Raw genomic sequence first — 23,306 nt, 5'->3', positions numbered from 1 at the left:
CTATCTGAAAGCAAAGCTGGGAGATATTGGATCATCTGCTGAAGAACAACTGGTAATTGCAGTCAAAGTCCTTCTGCATCCCTTTACAGGTGGTTTTGGGTAAGCTGCCATTAAGAGTAAGCAAACCCTCAGTTTCCTGAACTAAGGAAGAATGGAAGAACACCTTTCAGAGAAGAGTTCAGGGACCTGCTACAGGTTGTGTTATCCTGCTGGAGTATAGCATGCAGGGAGGAGAGAGGGCATGGCTCTGCATGCTGCAGGCAGGATGTGGCTGTTTGCTAGATAGCAGGGGCCTCTACCCCTGCCTTTCAGGGAAACCCAAAACTGGAGAGCTCAAATGTTATATAAAGCTTTCAGAGCTGTGCATCCAGAGAGATGCAGAACAGAATCTGGCCAGAAAAAAAAAATAAAAAAAATTGTGTGGTGCTATCGTATCTGCTGATAGGCACCCTATAAATGGATTAAAGAAATAAAACAGACGGGAGAAAAAATTAAAGCCATCCATTCTATTCCAGCTCCTTTGCATTCCTGAGTAAAGCAGCGTGTACATTTCAAGTTCCTCTGGACAGCTTCAGTTTATCTGTATGTTTATATTGCCAGCAAAAAATCTTTTTCTGCCATTACTGTCATGAAAGACACTGAGTTCTTTTGCATACTATCACTTCTGGAATTCCTATCAGGAGAAACTCTTACTGTTGGAGGATACTCAAAAAACTATTTTTAGCCATTCATTTACCTTTCTAGTAGTCTCTGTGCTTAACAGTGCTTTGCATAAAACCCTTCTCACACCACATAGCACAACCCCAACAGGCAGTCACCTTTATACGTTTCTGTTGAAAAGGCTTCCATCATGCAGATTTTCAACACTTTTTCTTTAGAAATTAGACTACATGCTTATTACCCTGTAAGAAAATTTCCTACTGGTATCCAGCACTGCACATTGAGTTAAGTCTCATCCATCACTTCCTGTGAGAAAGCAGGCAAAATATGCAATTCCCACATTCTTCTAGTGACAAGACTGTTCAGTACTGTGACAAGCACCAATTTTCCTACACAGAAACTGCAGGTACAGTTCAAGCATACCATCAAAATGAATAACAAAAGAAAAACAACAACAACAACAAAAAACACAACTTTCTCCCTTTTCCAAGGAGAAACTAAACTAAGCAAAAAGAAGCCATTAGGTGTTCTTTTTTTGATTTGTTTTTGTTTTGTTTTGTTTTTTTCTTCAAGGTGACAAAGTGAATGGAGGTGAAATTATACTGAATGGAGGTGAAATTATACTTGAATTTAGGGATTTATGGAGGACTTCATCCTCCATAGGATGGAGGATGAAGCACAAGGTTTAATCTTAATGCAGATGCTTCACTCTCCTTTACACAAACACTGATTCACACAAGGACTTTATACAGACAAAAATAACATTCACTTTGTCTTCAAGAGCTCAGGATTGTATAGAGAAGACGTATTAAATAGGAAACGTGTGTTCAGAATTCTTAACAGAGATGTTTAAAAGCTGATTACAATGACTTTTTACTCCTCACTGCTCTATTTTTCCACCCTCTGTTAGTTAGAATTAAAGATGTTTCTGCTGTTGTCGTTTGTCCTTACCAGGACAGTTTTAAAGCATGTCTTTCCTTTTATCTTACTGTCCAAATTTATCACATCTACATAAGCTTCCTCTAAATGATTAGATTACCTTTCTAGGTGGGTCAGAAGACACCAAATTGTTCTGGGAATCATTTTCTAGACTTTCTCCTTGGGAAAGAAAAAAAATAAAAAAAAATAATCTTCCCATTTGTAACCCTGGAAGGAAGTAATTCCCTATCTACATTCAAAAAAATACTGCTTTCAAGCTGAAGAATTCCTGATTTGATACCCTGCCAGTACAAGAATGAGGAGAGGTATGAGATGGCTTGTAGCCACCTTTGTTTCCTTCATACCCCACCTCCACTCAGATGCAGCTGAGGATGAACCCAAAGGTATCGACTCACCCAAACAGCCAAAGGTTCAGAATCCCTGAGTGCAGTTTAGATTCCAGTGATTCAGAGGAGAGATGCATCACTGACTTCAGCTAGTAGCAAAATCAAACAATCATATCCTATGGCTCCAAGTCAGGAAAGCACTTAAGCATAGGATTAAATCCATCCCTATTAGGGAATGCAATTAAACACATGCTTAAAATTAAGCATGGCTACAATTGTCCTTCATGAACAAAGATCCGTTCCTGAGCTGGGGCCTTCTTAGAGCTAGAATACCTTAAAAATCAGAATCTTAATCTTGCAATGGATCTAAATCCTCTGATGTTAAAAATTTCTTCTATAGACCTAAGTGGCTATAAAACTTTAAAATTAGTTTAATCTATTTTTCTGACCTCAAGCACAGGTTATTTTCCACTAGCACTGGAACAGCTCTAAAATACTCAATGTTCCATGAAAAAAAAGTCATTTTCCACCATGAGTGGCCCTGGGACAGCAAATGTTATGGAAAAAAACTCTAGCTCCGGATGGGACTGTGAAACACGTGTTTAAAAAAGGAAAAAAATGGAATCTGCACTATAGGGTGCCCTTAAAATATTCAGTGTTCAAAAACAAATTTCCTCCAACCTTGAAAGTCCTATGAAATATTACACACCATAAAAATCTTGGCCTACTAACTAGTCGCTCTAAAACATTGGATATGTCTTCAGAAATTTTTCCCCCAGCTATGTAGAATCTCATAAAGTATTCTGTATTTCCCATTCAAGAGCAAGGCAGAACTGCACTGGCACAAATCACATTTTGCTGCACTTCTTTAAAAGTTTACCTAACTTTAGAGGATAACTGCACATGTCATCTTGCAGAGGAAATGATTCTGGGTCAGTAATATACACACCAAATGTCATCTTTATTCATTCTGCACTCACTAACACCTACAGTGGATTTACCATAACTCACCATACAACTTCTTTAATTTATACATCTTCATATTTTCTTCAGCAGAAATTGCAAACTGCCTTTATTGTCATCTCAATTATGTTTGAGCAATCAACTTCTAGCGAACACTAAAAGGGCTAAGCCATGCTGCTACTAAAATTACCTGCATGAATCTTGCCCACTTCACTGGGAATAATAGACTTGGACTGAGAGCTGGAGTGAGACATTTTGGCACCTGGTACAATCCTCCCTCCTGTCTTCTGATACCACCCTGCTCTTTTGCAATCTTTCAAAGCCATAACCTGTGTCTCTTTCTAGCAGCCATGCAACAGCGCCTCTTCCTAGGTGGTAGCAGCATCTGGCAGGATTTAGATATACTTACTGACATCTGGTGACCTCCTTAGAGAGGTTCATGAAGCAAGACCCCTTCTCATCCCACCATTGCTACAGCTCTGTCAGATCCTGTTTAGTTCTCTGGCTGTCAGCTCAAAGAGAGCTTGATCTTTTTTCCATCCGCAGACGTTTAACACTAAAATTTTTCAAAACTAGGCATTAAAGTAAGGCAACAATATTAGACATCTAAATAAGAAGGTCTGAGTCGAGTGTGAACTCAGAAATCACCGCTGGACTAAATACTCTAGTTGTTCCCCAACAAAGCTTTGCTTGGTGCACATCAGGGCAATTCTACAATTCAGCACTATTATCAGAGGCAGTTTTGCCCAGCTGGTTAGTGATTGCATTTTCACTTTACTGGATAGCCATGGCTCTAACACCAAGGACCCAGTCATTTATGGTCATAAAGCAGGCACATTCTCAGGGACTTGGAAAATAAAAATTTATCAGAAATTAAAGAATTACACAGGAATTGCTCTTCTTAATCAGACCTGAAGTCCATCTAAGCCAGTATTTTGTGTCCAATGATGGGCAGCTGGGGATGTGTAGACAAAGAGGACTAAAAACATGTCATTAACTGAATGACACTTCCTCAATGTAAAGGGCATCAGGGATGTGCTTATAAAAAGAGATAGTTGGTACTCAGGTCCTGAAACACATTTGATGTCTGTTTGGGTGGGGTTTTGCTTTGGACTGCTTGGTGAGTCCCACGTGTCCCCCAGGACTTTCTGCCCATTACTATTTCAGAGCCCAAGGTACAGTCTGCAGGCACACCTTTCAGTTTAGTTTGGTCAAAAAGGATTCAGTTTTTAGGCTCCCAGACTGTTCAAAGATACAAAGCTAAGCATAATTAAGTGGGAAGGACTGAAAGACTTACTATAAAGCTTATGCCATATCCAAACTAAAACTAAGGTATGTGTACTTATACTAAAAAGGAGCATACGATCATCCAGATTCCCCCTTCGTTTAACTAATTTTAAGGGGCATTCCTTCCTCATAAAATAAAGCTATACTTATCCCTTTAAAATCTGTTGTTGTTTTTAGAAAAATACACAAAGGAAAGAAAAGGAAAGAAAAGGAAAGAAAAGGAAATCCAGAATCCGATGTAATAAACTGCTATTCTTCACTGAGATGTCTTCTGAGGGGTTAAGCATAGAAGACCAAAAACAACATCAAAGTTACATTTTGAATACTGCAGGTAAATGAAGGAACAGATGGAGAATAAAATTCTTGATTTATCTGGATTTGTTTCAAATTCCAATACTGACTACTGTAAGTAGCTGGTCCATCTCTGTGAAATGTGTGTGCAAAAAGATGACCTTGATTCAACACGTTCTTTGTATTCTTTGCCTCCTTTTTAATCAATATGTTATTATATATATATAGTATATATATATAATATATACTTATATTATAAGTATATTCAGAATTATGTATCATTTGGATCAAGATGAAGTTTCTACTCTTAAAAGCCTTTATGCCAAGATATTTTAGAGATGCAATATAATGTTTACAGTCTAAACAACCTTAACTCAGTATTTCCTTTCTGTTCTCTCACCAGCAGGTGGCAGACAATGCACATTTTACATATATATTTGTTTCCCCTATTTTACTTCAACTTAGAACTTTCAAGGTTTCACAATAAATGGAGTCTGACAGTTCTAGTTTATTTTAGTAATAATCACAAGAAGATCTTTTCTGCAAATACAATAAATGTTATCCAAGAGCAATTTGGAGCAATCAGTATTGATATTTATAACATATGTGTTGATTGAAAAGCTCTTGGCTGTAAGAATGGAATATGAATCTGTCCAGAATGTTATGAATATCTTCTAGCATATGCTCGGGTGGGAGCTATAAAATGAGCTTATAACAATTAGTGGAAAAAAGTTTTAATATAAATTAAAAAGAGAAAAGAAAATTATACTATTAGCTTCAGCAATTTACCTAAATTTTCTTTGCCTGTTTCGTATGTTCTTCTATTTGTTAGGATACACTTCTCTTTAACATTTCTAAATGTTTTTTTCTGAAAGCATTTTTTAGAGTGCACAAGAAAGAACCTCAAAAGGACTAAAAGAACCAAATCAGTAACAACAAGAAAAAAAAATGCAGTCAGATGGCTGTATATAATATTAAACTTCATGTCCTTTCCATTAAAACCATCAAACAAGAGCTGTTCTGCATAACATGGCCTTAATGAACCCAGAGTCCCTGAGGCAGAACACACTTGGTTCTCCTCCTGGCCCTGAATAATTAAAGGATTTGCTATTAGCAACTGTAGAGCAAACTGTAGAGGAAGTTGGAAAGTTGGAAAGTGGACCTTTCCCTATAACATCACTTCCACTCTACCTTTCACAACTGTCTTTGTCAGATTATTGGGTAGGTTGATCCTACTTGCAGCTGGCATGGTAGTCTCTCCTAAAAGAACAATTAACTTACCTTTTTGGCATATATACATGATTTTCATATGTTTCATAATGGAAAATATGAATAGATCTTGTATGGCTAGACAAAATGTAGAACTTAATACATATATTTATGCACAGGGAAAGCAATGGTTTGAACAACTGTAAACAAGAATTATAGGTTATTCAGCCTATAGGGAAAAAAATAAAAATAAAAAAATCAGAGCTCAGAAGTCATTGAAGCCAAGAAATTTGAAAGTAATTTAAGAATTCTGTCAGTGGCATGGCACACAGATACCTTCTTCATAAGCTACTACTTCTTTTGCCCAGCTATGCTGTGGGCTAGCAAGAGTCCAATAGGTCTGCAGTATCTGCTTGACACTGAGAAATCTGTGTGAGTCATCTGTGGTGATGGATACCAAGTAAGTGTGTAGCAGAACATGAAGGCACACAGACTTATTTAGTAATATTTTGCTTAGATAGACCGAGAAGTTACCACAAAAAAATACATCCTTCTTTCTGAGCATTCAGAGGAATGGGCAATGAGGAAAAGACACTCCAGATCTAGTCAAGGTTTCCATGAAACTCAAAGAAGGGCGCTCTCTTGTAATCACTTTATTGTCACAGCCCATTCTAAGAGATCTTCAGCTGACAGCTAGTCACAATCAACTACTGTCATTTTCACATTAGATATTCCTTATAAGGATTTACTGTGGGCTGTTATTCCAAGAAGAAAACACATTATTATTATAAATCAACACGTCTGATGAGAAAAGGGCTCTTGCAGACTTGGCATTATCTGCAGAACTTTCAGAGTGTATAGAAATATTCACATTTTTTTTCTGATTCAAATGTTTGCTCATCTCATAATTCACAGGATATTTCATCAACATTTACAATAAAGTCTTCATCTCACTACACTGTAAATGGACATATTTTTGGGTCCCACCCTATTAGACAAACATTAGCATAGAGTGTTATTAAGTTCATTCTACTGAAGTCGGTGGTGTATTACTTTTCATCAAAAAAAGGAGATCAGAAAAAAACTCTGCTTACATTATTTCATAAGTTTTCCTGCTTCTAGGCTAAGAGAAATTTTAAGACATGTAAACTCTATTTTATTCACAAGCAGTAATACTCACTTCCTTGGCAATGATGGGAAATAAAGCAATTAGATAAATCAATTTTAAGTCAACACTGGTGTCTTACCATAACTAAGATTTGGCTCAGTAATATACACAATTCTAAAGCATTTGGAAATCCACAGTCCCATGTGGAAATATTAATTTATATTTAAATTGCTAACTGCTTACCCATCCTAACAATATTAATATTAACAGTGTGACATTAACTCTCTGCTGAATTTGAGATGTAGGTCAGCTCTGCACAGAGTTGCCAAACTATAGTTGGAAAATATTACTTCATCAAAGAATTAGCCTTGGTACAACAGCGAATAGCAGAGCCACATGTCCTAACATATGTCAGCCTGGCGCCACTATTGTAGGCAGAACTATTTGCATATATATTTCTCTCAGTATATCAGTATTCTGGTTCAGTATCAACACTCAGATACGTGCTCCCCCAGCAATATAAATGTGAATGGTACACTGATTTCTCTGAAGTCTCTTTGCATACAATTGTAACGTCTATTGTTATCAGCAAACACTTTCATGTATGTTCTTCAATAAGGCACAAAGGACTGACCTTCGCTTATTAAATATTTGACAGAATATCACCACTGTGAGTTAAATCTTGCAAATGAAACTTAAAAGATAATATTGATAAGATTAAAAAAGAAAATATCTACCTTTCCTTTAAAAAGGACAAGAAAATAAAATGAAACAGGGATCTGCTTAATGCTTGTAGCTTTTAATTAACCTTAATGCTGCTTGACAGATGTTATGCTAGACAATATCTATATGCTTTCATGGCTCGGCACTTTTCTTTGTCTTCTGTACTGCAGCTGCAGACTGATGGCTCTAAAAGGTAAGTTTACTTCACTGTCAGGTTTAAAGTTCTATTAAACTATGGCTGGAGATTTCATTTTCAGTTTTAACAACGGTCTAGACATATGGGCATCTCAAATAAGGATAAGGAGAGCTCCCTGACGAGCAAGTCAGCTGGCTATGCTTGCTATTGCAGTAAGATAGTGACTCACTTCACCGGGCTTTAAGTTCTGTAGTGGAGCCTCAGACCACTTGATGGAAAGAAAAGTACTTCTAAAGGAAAGCCTGCTGAACACATAGCACATATGTGTAAGTTAAAGTGACCAACAGAAAAGACATAGGACTTTGGCACACATAGCACTCATAGGACTGAGTGACACGCATACTGAAAAAATGACTAATGATCAATGATCCGCTGCCTTTGCTGGTAGCTTCTTTCAAGATATAAAGATATAAACTTCTTATTCTAACATTACAAGGAAATTCAGTGGAGTTCTTGCTTACCTTTCACTGGACATTCAATCATAATATTTGCTCCAATTCTTGCCATGATTGTACCTCCAACAACAGCAGAGAGATTGCTGGCTTCCAGATTTGTAACATTTAACACAGAGGACAAGATGACAGGAACCTCTTTGAAATGAAAGGAAAAGAATAATCAATATTAAAAGCTTTGTCTGACTTGTAAATATAGAGCTTGTGTTTAAATTTGTCATGTTTGGAACAGAATTCAGTTTGCAAAGAACCACCCCGAAAATACAGGTGGGATAGACAAAAGCAGACTCAGCTCAAACCTGCTCTGGTTTTAGAGCAAGACCATTTCATTACTACCTATTAAATTGGGCAGAATTTCATAGACTGCCAGCAAAAGAAACTATATCAAATGGGGCTGGGGATAGGTGTTTATATATGAAAAGAATACATCCCCAGTTCTGTGGATGCTACAAGTCCTACCTGCACGCAATAGCAAAGATGTTTCCATATCAAAACCAAAGTCATTAACAACCAGGCATCCATATGTACCCAGTTCCTTTTGAGTAGGACTCTGAATCTGCACTTTTCCAATGGTGTCCAGGATCATGCTGCAGAATATTAAAGAAAAGACAAGGGTTAAAACCCTGGGACAGACACAGCTGAGTCTTCTATCTGCAAGAGTTGAGGATACAGCAACAAAACTTTTTAGAAACTTACTGTACTAAACCAGTGCATGCAGTAACAGTTCTGCCTCCTCTTTGGTGACAAAGGGGGAGAGCTAAAGGATATATGTATGGAAGGATCTTCAGATATCCTTCTTCTGCAAAGCTGTGTCCTAATTGCTGCCCTTTGAAAGACAGCAAATTTACTACGGCTAACCAGAATCCCTTGGGAATGACAGCATGAAGAAATCAGACTACCACAATTAAAAGAATTAAGCTTGGCAAGAAATTAATTTCTCCAGTGCAAGCTTGGTTTTTTAGCAGGATTGTGGAATCTGCAAATATATGGACTAATATGACTCCAAATTACTGTAGTTAGTTTGTTAGTTTTAATATCATCATTAAAGCTGAAGTCTTCCACCAAAAACTCACAGGTGTCATGAACACCTTGCCTGCTATCTCAGGGCAAGATATGCGAGATGGCATTGCAGCACAACCTACTTACCTTCCCACTTTCTTTTTCAGATGCAATATTACTACTGTCACTGGTTTTTGAGTGCACAAATATATATACATATATGTATATAAACGCATACATGCATCTGTGTATAAGAAACCTTAATGTGGAAAAAAAAACCAAAGGCTTGGGAAAGAAAGCTAAGTAGCCAATGTATCCTAAGGGCAAGAATATCAGTCTGTGCTAAAATGAAGGCAATTTATGAAAGTAGACGATAGGAATCAAATAGATGCTCACAAATAAACAAAACACCATGATGTCCAAAAAAACGAAAGTATCACTTGCAACAAATTAGTGGGAAATTATGCACAGTTAACAAAATAAACAACTGGTGGGAGCTACGTGGTTCCAAAAACATTTGCACTTTAAAAAATGGTTTGGTTTGGTGTCTTTGCTTTAATTGATAGCCCTGCAGAAGTATATTTTTCTTGGCAGTGTGATTAATCAGTTAAGTATGTTGAGAAATATCCAAAAATGTCTTTATAATTTCAGAATCATTTTTTTCATTACTCAAGAGCTAGCTATAATTCTAAGAGGCTCTCACACAAAGTTATTGTTAGTACTATCAGGTGAGTTTTTAATTTATCAACAATGAGGTATTTGCTCTGTCTTGAGTAAACAACTGAGTATAATACACTTGCTGTACTTGTTCTTCAGGTATAGTTTTGAAATGAGATATTATTACAGGTTTTTCATTATTTTGCACTGCACTGTCCTTAACAGAAATATTTGCAAGTTCTAAAGTATTAAAAAATTTAAAAAGCTAAAAAAAAAAAAGGTTATTTTTTATTATTACTATTATTTTTTAATTTAAGTTATGCAGACACAGGTATACCTAAAAATTTACTCTGTGTTGAAGGATGGTGAAGACACAACTGATATTTTCCCTCCTTAAGATGAGGCATAAGAAAGACTGCCTTTCATCTATACCACCGCAGAAGTTTTTAATGTGATCCCACTGTATCTGGTAAATGAACAAATCCATCCAATAGTCGTCTTAATTTAATTGAGTATAAATCTGTTCATTTTCTGATGCAGCTGAAATGTTTAAGGCAGATCACAAAAATAGCTACATCCAAAATTAACCTAGTAAAAAAAAAAAGTAAATTCTTGTATGTAATATTATGGAAATGGACACACACTTGGAAGTTAGTAAAACAAAACAACATTACAGACATTTGAAAGAAAACAAATTAAATAAAAAGATGGAAGGCACAGGGTTCATGCTTATCTCATTTTTACAGCAGTATATGTTTTAACACTGCACAGCAGGGTGGATTTTAACAGTTTATAGTGACATAATTCATTCAAAGAAGATATTTACTTACTTCTCAGAGGATTTTAATGTCTCCCCATCTTTTGTCCAAGTATATTTCACTTCACTAATACCAGCTGTTTCACACAGTAGATTGACAGCATGAGTATTCTTGGTCAGAAAAACTGTATTTCCAATTCGTACAGTTACTGTTTTGTTAAAGGAAACTCCCGGAATTTCCTTTTGCCTCATAATAACTGGGACCTTCTGGTCAAACATGAATTTATCAACAGCTTTTGTGCTGAAATGTTCAGCTCTGTTTGGTGATTTGCCTGTGAATTTTGAGGCAAATTTCTCATCCTGGGCCCCCTTCCATTTTTCAGTGGTTGGTTGTGGAAGCCTAGATAATTCAGCAATTAATTGATAAATGACCTGGGATGCCAAGTCATCATTGACTTCTCCAGTTTCAATGAGCTGACTCATGTTCCTTATTAGTTCTTCAAACTGCGCGGTGTCCATGCTGTAGGCACCTTGGAGAACTGCTGCCTCCAGTCGTTTATTCTTGAATTCTCGAGAGCTAAATTCTTCTGCTGAATTACTCCCAAAGGTTTCAAGATTTCTCAGAAATGGTTGATCATTTACTTGCCTGTCTCCCAGGTAGAGCTCATTCTTCTTACTCCACATTTGCCACATTTTGCTCATTTTATGCCATTTAGCCCCAAAGCTGTTGGCCTCGTTGTGATCTGCATTAGCAGTCTCACTGGCATGTTTTCTAAGATTTGGTGGTTCTATCAGTCTGTTATCAGTACCAATAAGTTTGAGTACAAATGTTTCATGCACAGAGCCTGCAATACACCGGTACACACCGATATCAGTTGCTTCAAGACTATGTATTTTCAGCGACCCTGACTTGGTGATGCCAAGTCTTTTAGAGTTTTGTAAGCGTTGTCCATCTTTCTCCCACCGGATAAGTGATTTCTGGAATCTTCGTACAGGGCACTTAATTACAACAGATGTTTTTGGAAGTAAGTATGCTCGGCTTCCTATGGTAAAGTTGATGCGCTTCTCTTGTCTCGTCTGAATATAGACTCGGTGAATACCGACAATCTGAGGTCCATGAGCAGAATACTTTTCTGGAAGCTTTGGTTTAATCTCTGAAAGAAAACTAAGTGTTGAAAAGTATCTAATCATTGGCACTCATGCTTACAAAATCTGCTTTTCACAGAATGCTTGACGGAAATTTTTCCTGACTTTATTCAAGTCAGATTGCAAAATATTGAGCTTTTATCTAAGTCACAAAAATGCAAAAACATGAACAACATGAAACCATAACATACCCCTGCTCCAGCCAAGAATTCTATTACTTCTTCCCCAAAACTCCCAACAATGAGAAGATAGAGGCAACGTATACTTATATGAAGGACATAGATGGTACACACATACCCAAATGTATACAGAGATATATTATATATTATTTTATATTATACACATAATCCTATTATGGTTATGTTTCCTATTGCTGCCTCAGAAACGCTAGGCATGAAGGGAATGGAAAAAGTGAATCAAAAATTTGAACACATTATTACTTTCCCTACATTAGAGCACTGTCAAGTGCGGAACGACCTAAATAAAACAAAATCCATCTGAAAAGCAAGGCTCCCCTTGACTGTTATTTAAATTGTTGGCTGGCCTTGCTTGTTGTCTGACTGACTGAAGCCAAACAGCGACATTAGAGGTGAAAGAAGCAGTCAATGAAGACACAGTACATGTAACAAGCAGAGCCACCCTGTAATCACTGACTGAGGGTAATTTCTTCAGTTTGAAAGATGTGGTGTTCACAGCGCTATGCCAGGAATGAAGAGAGGGAAGTGAGGAAAGAGAGAAAAGTCAAAACTTGGAGAGGCCAAATACAGTCATCAGATGAATTGACAAAAGCAGCCAATACTGCATAAAGCTTCATGCAGACAGGGTGCAGAGACACTGGGTGTTACAAAGCTCCTCCTGCATCCTACTGCAGACAGTTGGATGTGGAAAGGTTTCCAGGGAGCTGCTTAAATGCTACCATCACAGGCAGGCTTTCCCAGAAGTGGCCGGGTAGGCACACAGGAGGCAACAGCAGACTGACTGCAATGTTTCAGATACCACTGTGTTGACTCGCTGCTGGCAACTACTGTGCCCCACTTTGATCAGAAGAACTAATCTGACTGAAAAAGCACTAGGTAGGTGAGAAACAAAGCAATCTAGGAGGGGAGCAAGGGCACTCACCCCCGAGCTCATTCCATGCACAATGAAATTGGCCAGCTGGGAAGAGTCGGGAAACACTCTACACGAGTGCTAGAAAACAATTCAATTGTATTTGGTGACCCAGCCTTTTGGTATGTGACAGAAAAACTCTGAGCCTGCAGAATGAGTTGATGAGCCAGAAAATGGACACAAATAAAAACGCTCTTCAATTGCCTGAATTTGAAATCATTACTACTATTCCACTTGGTAGGTACATAAATAAAATGACAACCACATTGATGGCACACAAACGATATTTGAAAAACTGCATGCTTCTTCATATACATATGCTTCAAATATGCTGTGAAGAAATAGGTGAAAAGCTAAATGTTTCAAGCATTCAATAAGTGTGTACACTATATGAACTACACCCTAGAGTGCATTCTTATGCTTATAAAACAAAATGGTTATTTTCAATGTTTTGGGTAATGAGTTCAGACCAGTGGGGATATCATGGTTTCATAATTACACGGCTTTTATATCAGTATTCGTTATCCAGATACATGGTTCCCTCAACCATTTCACATGGTACAACAAATAAATTGCTTTAGGCACTCAGTTTACTAAAATTATTAAACTAGTGTCCTGTTTTTAATAAGTTATTGGGCCCCAAATATTTATTTTTAGGGAAATGTTCCAATATTAAATCTTCGATTTCCAAAATCCAACTTACAGACACAGTAAGTGTAACTTTAAACACACAAATTAAAATACTTCAGGCTGTGCTCTGTTTACACTAGTTATTCCAACATGGAATTAAATCCAGTGCATACTTATAAATATGTTAAGAAGTCTCATCCATTTCTTCTTTTTAAGACAAAAAAAAAGAAAGACCACTAACTCTCATTAGCAGTTCAACACCAAAGGGTGTGTATATTTTTACTGGTGACTGGCGAGCAAGATTAGGAGTGAAACAAAGTTCAGAGCTGTGGATGGCAGGCCATATAAATATATAAGGTCATATAAATATATAAGGCCACATAAGTGTTTCTAGATCCTTAGTATCATCCAGTCTTGCAGCTGCTGAGGTAATGGACTGTTTGGGAGAGTTTTTTTCTACGAGGTAAATCTCACTTAATGATTAGATTGTACTGGAGCCATTGGACCTCATTATCACCTGGTACAAATCCGTTTGAGTGTATGACCTCTAATGGTCCTGTGCAGCTTTAGCTGGGCGTCAGGTTCTGGTGACCTCAGGGATAGACGGGTGTTATTTCCTTTTTCTCAGTCAGGAATGTTCTGACTTAATAGAACCAATATTAAGTAGAAAACTGCTTCAATCACTAGTCCCAGGGTAAAAGATGAAGTATAAAAAGCTCCAGCACTGTCACGAGACAATAAAAATGAAGGAGCTCATCTGAGCCACAGATGAGAACCAAAAACCCCTAAGAGCATGCATGCCATGCACCACACTAAAGAGTCTGCTTCACCCTTCATTGCTAGCCATCTGCCACCTGAAGGCCGTGTTATATTCCTGCCTTCTACCCACTCCCCCTTCAGGGGGGCCTGAACCCACAGCTGCAGGAGGAGGAGATGCCTCCTGCACATTACTGTGAATCCAAAGCCTGCTGCTGCTGCCCTGGCTCCTTCTGCAAAACCCAGATTGAAACTAGGTGTATGGACATGTCTCGCCTTCCCCTGCCCTCCTGTTCTGTAGCCAGGTACTTGCCATGCAGACCTGAGCTGCAGGGCCTCCCTTGCAGCAAACAGTTCTGGAGATGAAGGGAGAGAACAGTGGGATAACTTTGGTCACTTTGATCCATATTCATTCAGTTCAATCACATTCCCTGTGCAGCCCAGTGTCCTGCTTTTTTGGCACTGTGGTGGAAGCTGACAATGTAATTTTAATATCAGTCTGTGCTATACAATTTGCAAACCAGCTAAACTGCCATTCAACTATCCACAATTAATTAAATTCAGATAGATATGCAGCTCAAAATATTTTATTAAACCTTATGCCAAGGACATTCCTGAAAGTCCACAGGGCTTTATTTAAGTGGAGTTTTGAACCTCAGGATTTTGGCATGTTAATCTGAAATGCAGGCCAGGAAAAGAAGTTTCATATTATGTATGAATCAGTAATTATTCTATTTCTTATTTTGTTTTGTGAATAATTTTTAAAGCAAAGCCTCAAAATTTATAAAGTAGCTGTTTCTTGATAGCACTATTAATTGGGTCAAAACATGTCTATCTTTGTGATCTGTGATCAAAAGCAGGCCACTTATGAAAGCTTTTGGTTTTCCTCAGCCCCATACCTAAAAAGTGATAGTCTCAATTTTTTCCTTTCTGTTCAGCTCCCTGCTACCAAACCTACAAAATGATACTCTTGTTTACAAAGGAAGGAGAGGCCAAGTTTTGTCTTAACGAAACAACATTTAGAACTGCTCATTGTAAATTACTGTATGTAATTGAACATACATTATCACAGAATCATAAAATGGTTTGGCTTGGAAGAAACCTTAAAGATCATCTAATTCCAACTCCCCCTGCCATGGGCAGGGACAACTCCCACTAGACCATTGTATTGGCAAGGTATTTCCATGGCAGTTACACATATGCAATTTGTACAACTACCATCAGTATCATAACCAGATTGTGCCCAAATTATACAATTCCTATAGACAGCTTTTTCTTAATAGATTTTTATACACAGTAATAAAAATACTGTGATTTTTAATTAATTTATTTATTTATTTTGTTTACTGTCATCAATTCCTACAAAAGTCATGAGACTGGGATTCTCATTTCTATAAGGAAAGACAGAAATTACACCTACAGTTATCACTGGCACAGAATGTCAGGTTTTGAATTCTACCATAATAGACTAAATGTCCAGTGTAATACAAACACGCAATGAAAACACAAGCCAGAACTGGATTCTTATTTTTTCTAACATCCTTTGAAATTTATACTCAATTGACGGATGTTTTCACAGTTGGGATACTGTAAAGGATAAAAGAAAAAATCAAATCATATGTAGGTGAGTATGAGTGTGAGAGGTACATAACATTAAAGTGTATTCAGAAACTACTTCTTTAGAACCTGGCCTTTATTTGTGACTGGAACTAAATAAATTAAGAGCAAACCTGTTATCACTGGTCTAGTAATTATGACATTCCATTTATGCCAGATTAGTAATGTTATGAAAGTATAGGGAGATGAGTGAATTAACCTGTGTACAGATATTTCTTTATAAATATATCGTTCCAAATCAACAGGAAACTACATAAAGTAACATACTTACTGTTGCAGTCATTCATCTGACAAGACCTTACAAGCAGTGAAGGAGACAGACCACTACACATTGATCCATTTAATGCAACATATTGGCCCTTTGCTGTTCGGTTTTGGCAGGCAACTTTCCTTCTCTGGATTCCAACACCGCAGCTTACTGAGCACTGTGAAAGGAAGGATGCAAACTAAACTTGCTGTCCCATGCCACACATACTAATTTTAAACAGTTTGAGAGAGACAGAGAGCTCTCTTCTCCATATGAATCCTTGTGTTATCCAGACATTAAACCCTCTGCACTTTTCCAAGCAATAAGATTATAAGATAGCTAACTTGTTCCAGCAAGCAACTCGGGAACGATTAAAATAACATGACAGTATTTCTTTATGTCCAACCATGGGGAGAACAGAGCAATGCAATCTATTATCCCAGAGAAACAAATCAGCACATTCTAAAGAGTCTGTGTCAAGTCTCTCAGCCCATTCTCCTAGTTCATATTGCACAAACATGAATTGCAGTTTCTAAATGCCCTCCTATAAATCTTTTTGAACAGGGAGTGGTAGCATGCTTACATGAAATGGGAAAGGAGAAAACGTGATGGAATAAAGCAAAGATTTGCTTTTCAGAAGCTGTACTATGAAATAATTGATAGCTAAAATATCAAATATTAAATACCAAACTATGTCTGGCAGAATGCATGCAATGCATTGTAGCTTTTCTTTCAGCAACCCAAACACAGCTCTGGAAGAGGGACATAAACAGTCTGATTGTAGGCAGGGATGCACAACAACTGTATGCACAGTTTAGTCTAGGTACGTGTCTTGCAAAACCTTCAGCTACCCTGTGAGTTTACTGCTCCAATCAACCACTATTCACCCAAGTAGAATTCTATAGAGATCATGTTGCAATTGAAGGTTTTGGAGCCCCGCCCCCCGCCTGCCCCCCCCGTTGGGGGCTGCTCACCTTGGACCATTCTCCTACAATGAGCTGAGGAGGACAGTCAACTTTTGCACAGGGTTTAGTAGTTGGCAATTTAGGTTCCTGGCAGGTGTCGTCAGAGAGTTTCAGGAAGCTTCCGTCTGTCAACAGTTGCTTACAGTACACTTTGCGGGTCTGGATCCCTCCTCCACAAGTACATGAACACTGAGAAGAAAAGAACATAGCATGTAGACCTGCATGTACGTCTGTGCTTATGTATCACACCATTATGGCGCATAAACACTGCAAGGCTCCCCATAGTTATGCACACTTGAAAAATGACATCTAGTTTCAATTAAAAAGCAAGCAGCTTGTAGAAGATTCTTCGGTTAAAATGTTTAGTTAATATATTAGAAATGAGGAGAAGTTAACCCACCTGAATGCAATTAAATAACAGAAATCTTAAAGAAAACATGCATTTTACATGTAGATCTGACCATGCCCTGCATCAGTTAATATACCTACTGTGAGTTAGGAAACATTGTTCTTGAGATAAATAAACAAACAAACATCTTCAAAAGTATATTATTGCATTTGCAGAGTATAGAAAGAGAGGTGATGTCTGGAGTAACTGATATCCAGCATTTAGCACCCAGCAATCCTTTAAAAAAAAAAAACCAACAACTTACCACCTCATCCTGTCAGTATTCATTGGCGTAGTAGTGAAAAGAGGTATTTTTGACTCTGGATTGATTTATTCTAATGAAATTAGTTGAAACTCTTAAAATCAATATCTAGAAGCTATGTTCCATGTTATTCAGGCTAGAAATTTTGAAGTACCTAACCAGAGGAACACTGCTTACATTTAAACTGTTTCTATAACCCAGTCATACCTGTTGCCATTCCTCAACATGCCAAACAGGGGGACAATCAATCTGGTTGCAGGCTTGCAAAGAATGAGGCTTTTTGTCTTTGCAGTCCTCAGTAGCAACCGTAGACCCTCCTGGCTGCTGGCAGTATACATCTCTCGTCTGTATCCCAACTCCACAGGTAGCTGAGCACCGTCTCCAGGGGCCGGTTTGCCACCTGTTCCAAGAACACAGCCAAAAGATCATGTTTTAGCAACTCACTTTGGATAAGGAGAAATCAAACCGAAACAGAACCTAGCAAAAAATAACTGAAGGCATATTTATTGATAGATGGATGAAACATCCCTTTGGTTTGGCTGGTAGGCCAAGCTAGATTTATAAACTTACCAGGAAGGAAGAAATGCACAAGTATTCACAATAAAGTAATAGACTTATGTCAAAGGAAATTTATTTGACTCCAGAATTTACTTGAAAAATGCTTCTAATAAAAAGACATGCACACACACAAAAAGAAACAAAACCAAGAAATAAATAAAAAAAAATAGCCTGTTGGCAACCTGCTGACATTTACTTTTATAAATGTAAATATGTAAATAGACCTTTCTTACATTTACAAAACTTTCTTTAATTGTGTATACATTTTCTATAAAACATCCTGTTCCTGTTAACTTTTATTCCCTACATTTTGCAGGAGGTGGTTTCTGCAAACACATTTTAGAAACAATATGCAAAGGATCAGGGATGTCAGAGATCAAAAGTGGGTAAATAAGGCAACACATGTCAAAATTTCACATATGGCCCTTACAAGTGACCAAACTAGCTAAGTTTACTTGGATTTAGACTTTTTTTGTTGTTGTTTTGCCAGGATCTCCATGCACACATAAGAAATCTGCAAGAACTAGATGGGGCTACTAAAAAGGCATTACATTAGAATAACTAAATCATAATTTCAGTCTATTTTTTCATTCAGTAAGAATTGAAAGTAAATACACTTTAGTTTTTAGTGAAAAATTTCAAACAGTTAAGGCTGTTTTTCCAGCTCTGGAGAACATCCTCACAGAAGAGATTTCCCTGTTTTATTAGTGAGAAGTAAAGAGTGGAAAAGGAGTGAAGAAAAAAAAAATCACAATCCATCATCAAACACAATCCAAAAATTTTGTTAAAGACAGAAGTAGTGAAATTTCATCCCAAAACAAGACCACAGTCTTGCAATCTGGACGTTTTCTGAGAAAATCAATGTTTATTTAAATTATATTGTGGCAAATAAATGGTTAATTTCATTATTACAGTGTACCTTGGAGGACAAAGCTTGATATTGCAAGCCCGAGTCATTGGTGGAGGTCTCTTGGAATTGTCACACAGGGTTTCATTGACAGCTTGTTTTGTCTCTACATGCAGACACATTGCAATGGCTTCCTGTGTTCCTGGATTAAAAAGGAAAACACTCATGAAACACTGAAGACAGACAAGATTTCTGTAAAGCTTACTCTTGAATAACACTCAGTAAAAAAGCTCCAAACACTGAATGTGATGGCAGGCTTAAAAGTAACCTCTCAAGTCAAAACCAACACTGAGATAGTTTATCCATTTAATCTTCAAAATGTATTTGAGTTATATGTAGAAACTGCTCCTGTGATATTTAAAATGTTTGCTTTGACTTTCTACCTCTTCGAAAACCAGCAGAAAATATACTCTCTCTCCCCCTCTCCATCAGTAGATTCTACGTCTGCCTGGCTGTATAATGGTCTCAGGCCAACTAACGGTGTCATTACCAAAACCAGGGTACAAGCGATACCTTCTCACTAACCTTGAATTTAAGGAGCCAGAGATCTGTGAAAGACGTAATAAAAAATGCAGAAAACTTGCAAAACAAAAGTCAGGAGAATGGCTGTCTAAACATAGCCTGTATGACAAAGGTCCAAAGAGGTGCGATAGTTTTGCTGAAGGCAGCAAATCGGATCCAGTCCTGAGCTTTCCTTACTCGTGACCATTCTTGGCACCTTCTGATCTGCAGCGCTTACAACCTGGATCTTATTACTGAAGCATGAAAGATTACTAATACTCAAAATTCTATGAGTTGAAAAAGACATGTAATAGAATTTTGCTTTAGAACAAGTCAGCTTAGCAAATGCACATTTAGTGAACTTTTAAAAATTATTATTTTAAAACTTTTTAACTATTCAATCTTATATATCATTGTTTAGTATGAAAGTCCATTTCAAAGCTCACCCATATGTACACAAAAGACAAGACAGCTTGTGAAGTACTTTGAGGATCCTGGGTATCTGGGATGTTCTATGTGAGCAATGTTAATGATCATAATCCCATAGAACAGAAAAGCACTGAAATGCTGAAATCTATATTTTGCTGCTTCCAGGTAAAAATGGGTTCTGACGAGTCACAGTTGAAAGAACTTAAATCCATTTCATTATCCTTCACTTATCTCCAGTGATTTTGTAAGGATACAAAGCTGCTTTTAGCAGAAACTTTTATTTCTTTTCTTACGACAAAGTTATAAGGTTTCAAAAGGGGTTGCATTTCTAACTAGAAACCTTCACTAACCACTTCATGGTATCACCTATGACAATACCTCACAACATGACCACTATTGCTACACAGAGGCTACTACAAGTACTCCTGTTTCTGTGTCAACTGTACATCAGGAAAGGTTTCTTGGCTGATCATTAGCTGCTCTGGTCTCAGTGGGCTCGTTGATGGATCCGACACAAAATTCTGTGTCCATGCCAAGGGTCCGTATTTCTCCATCTTTTACAACACATTCATGAACACTGTCATTCTTTTCATGAGCCAACAGTTCCTTCCATTTATAAATAATTCCGATGTACTCCAGCAAACAAGCCAGCCCAGGTCACGATCCTTCTTTGAGACACTTAAACTGGTCCAACTACTTCAGACACTTCAGCAGGTATAGACCAGCAGTGATTTTTCACAATAACATACATTCCAATTTCTTTTAGGCTTTCTGGTAGACCTCTAGATCCCCTGTGGGACTCATTTGCAGTTGAAAGACCTTGTTATATAAATGTTTTGACTACATCTACAAAGTAATGAATTTTTATAGAACAGAAGACCTGACCTTAAATATGATTGACAACCTATTCATTGCTATTACATCAAAGTATTGATAATTACATTAACATAGAACACGCACATTGAGTATAACATACTTCACTGTCAGAGCTGAGAGTAAGCCTTTAACAAATACCATGAGGCAATAAACACAGACATGAAAATGCTCAAGCAAAAGAAAGCTGTAAATACATGTTTTCTGGAACTCTACTATTTTTTCTAGACTGACAACCATGATAATCAAAAGTTTTCTGTCCAATTCTCCCCATGTGTTTGTTTAACAAGAGCAGCTTCCCTGTCCCCTTACGTACATCGGAAATGCCCACCTGACAGTCTGCAGGTGAGAAACAAAGTTTTAGAAATTGTCTTCTGGCAGGAGGAGCTTATGAATGACATTACCAGGCAAGCAGTGAAGCACACATAAAGCATCCATATAATCTCTATTTTCAGTCAAAAACTATTCTGTGCTACGCACCTTCAACTTTGCTGATCTCACTGCATTCCTGTGGGAAAACTATACTCAGAGGTAATGTTGCTCTAGACCAGGTTGTGATAAGTAATATTAATATCTCACACAAAGGAGGGGAATGAAATGAAATTCCATTCAGACCATCTAAGTCAGCAGTAATCCCACAGGAACTTTATATCACAGTGTTATAAAAATTAAACTGGTCAGCCAAATGAACAAAAGGCATGCCATACCAGGTGACTGAAGCTTGCCACCTGGAGTTCATTAAACCACTTCTGCCTTTCAGCACAACCTACCTAACTTTCATTGTGTTACCAGAATAAAACGTTGATAATGTTGTGTATCCTTCATTTGACTTAACTACAGGGCACAAAGTGAAATAGTGATTCCTCCCCACGGGGGCCTTATTTCAAGAAAAACTGCACCCTCACTTCATGCTGTAAGGACAAAACATATATTGCAGAGCTGTCAAAATATCCTCCTTCCCCCTCCTTCCTGTTCCTTGGTTTTCAGTTTAAGGACTCTATTCAATAAATAACTACACCTAATTGATGCAGCATTTGCTTGAGCGTAGTTGTCAAAACGTCTCAACAATTAGTCAGATTTCTCACCCCCAACTATAATTTTACATTAGTTGGGAACTTCAATCGTGGATAACTTTCTTATTCTATGTAAATTGGAAAATGGAAAAATCCATTATTCAAACAAGCAAAGTTTTATATGTATGCCTTTCTTGGCTTATAATATAAACATAGTAGATAATTTAACTAAAACATTATGTATGCAGCAGGGAGCATTAAGTATTTTTACAGTAATCTGATGCACTATTGTAGTAATTATCCTACTATTCAGTGAAATAGAATATTTTCTATTTTAACCCAGCATTCAAACCACATACATTTACATTCTTTTACAAGCTTTTCTGTGCAGTGAAATATACAGTATATGAAGCTGTGTTAAAAGATCAGAAAGCTTGGAAATAAAAGAAAACTCACAGACTTTTTGTTTCTGCCTTTTACTTATTTATTTAAGAGTAAAAAGAAAATGGGGGTTGAAAGTTGCTGTGTGTGTAAGAGGTTGGATGTCTTCAGCTGTGTGCCTGGAAGAGGAAGGACAGACATTTATTTCTATCAGACACTCTCTGTTTGATGACTGCTTAAAAACATGCACTATCAGTTGAAAACAACTCAGAAGAAGTTCCAAGTCTGACATGTGCTTAAGCCTTTCTGTAAATCTATTCACACTGGCAATGCTATTATATGCTCCTTCTGCAAAAGAGTAAACAGCCTCTGTAGTTAATGAAACCAGTTAAAGGAGTAACCAGTTACCAAATTGCCTATAACAATATAGCAAATGCTCTTGACTTTATTTGCAAGATTCACAACAGCCATTGTTTTCCTTAAAAAACCTTAGATTTGGCTAGAATCCATTGGGTTTTTAAGAATCTCAGGTTTCTTATAAATAAAATAGTAAATTTCTAGCCATTATGGTCCAGACAAGAGCCTGAAAACAAAACTTGACTGCACCCTAAAGGTTCCAAAGCCACAACCTAGGGGGGAGGGGGAATAAAAAAAAAAAAAAAAAAAAAAAAAAAGGAAGTACTTATGTATTTATTTTTAATCTTATTATTTTTAAGCCTATATAATGATTTTGGAGGGCCTGAATCATAATCTTTGAAGTACTTGGAATATAAATAACATTTTAGAACAGAGACCCAGAAAGAGCTTGGTTATTTTTTATGTGGAGAACATATCCATTTAAAATATTGTAGGCTAGTTAAATGATTGACAACACTAAAAAATACTACAGTTTACAAGAAAAACATTTATTCTCATCAGGCATACTCATTATTCTGACAATAACTATTGCTTCTCACTCA

The 23,306-nt window shown here is 37.2% G+C and overlaps 1 protein-coding gene across 9 annotated transcripts in view; it reads right to left on the bottom strand.

Annotated features, from left to right (window-relative positions):
- The window catches only part of ADAMTSL3 (ADAMTS like 3), a 190,632-nt gene that overhangs the window by 16,058 nt on the left and 151,268 nt on the right, over positions 1 to 23,306 (bottom strand). For all 9 annotated transcript variants that reach the window (XM_050712921.1, XM_050712922.1, XM_035554592.2 and 6 more), the window contains exons 17-23: positions 19,163 to 19,292; positions 17,893 to 18,085; positions 17,045 to 17,224; positions 16,095 to 16,248; positions 10,641 to 11,721; positions 8,614 to 8,741; positions 8,164 to 8,292 (exon numbers count right to left, since the gene is read on the bottom strand). In XM_050712921.1, the coding sequence (XP_050568878.1) occupies positions 8,164 to 8,292; positions 8,614 to 8,741; positions 10,641 to 11,721; positions 16,095 to 16,248; positions 17,045 to 17,224; positions 17,893 to 18,085; positions 19,163 to 19,292 (1,995 nt within the window). The remainder of the gene's footprint in view (positions 1 to 8,163; positions 8,293 to 8,613; positions 8,742 to 10,640; positions 11,722 to 16,094; positions 16,249 to 17,044; positions 17,225 to 17,892; positions 18,086 to 19,162; positions 19,293 to 23,306) is intronic.

Source organism: Cygnus atratus, chromosome 11 (assembly GCF_013377495.2).
Source record: "Cygnus atratus isolate AKBS03 ecotype Queensland, Australia chromosome 11, CAtr_DNAZoo_HiC_assembly, whole genome shotgun sequence".
Classification (NCBI taxonomy): Eukaryota; Metazoa; Chordata; class Aves; order Anseriformes; family Anatidae; genus Cygnus; species Cygnus atratus.
The sequence above is the reverse complement of the archived record's forward strand: the minus strand, read 5'-3'. Positions and strand labels throughout refer to the sequence as shown.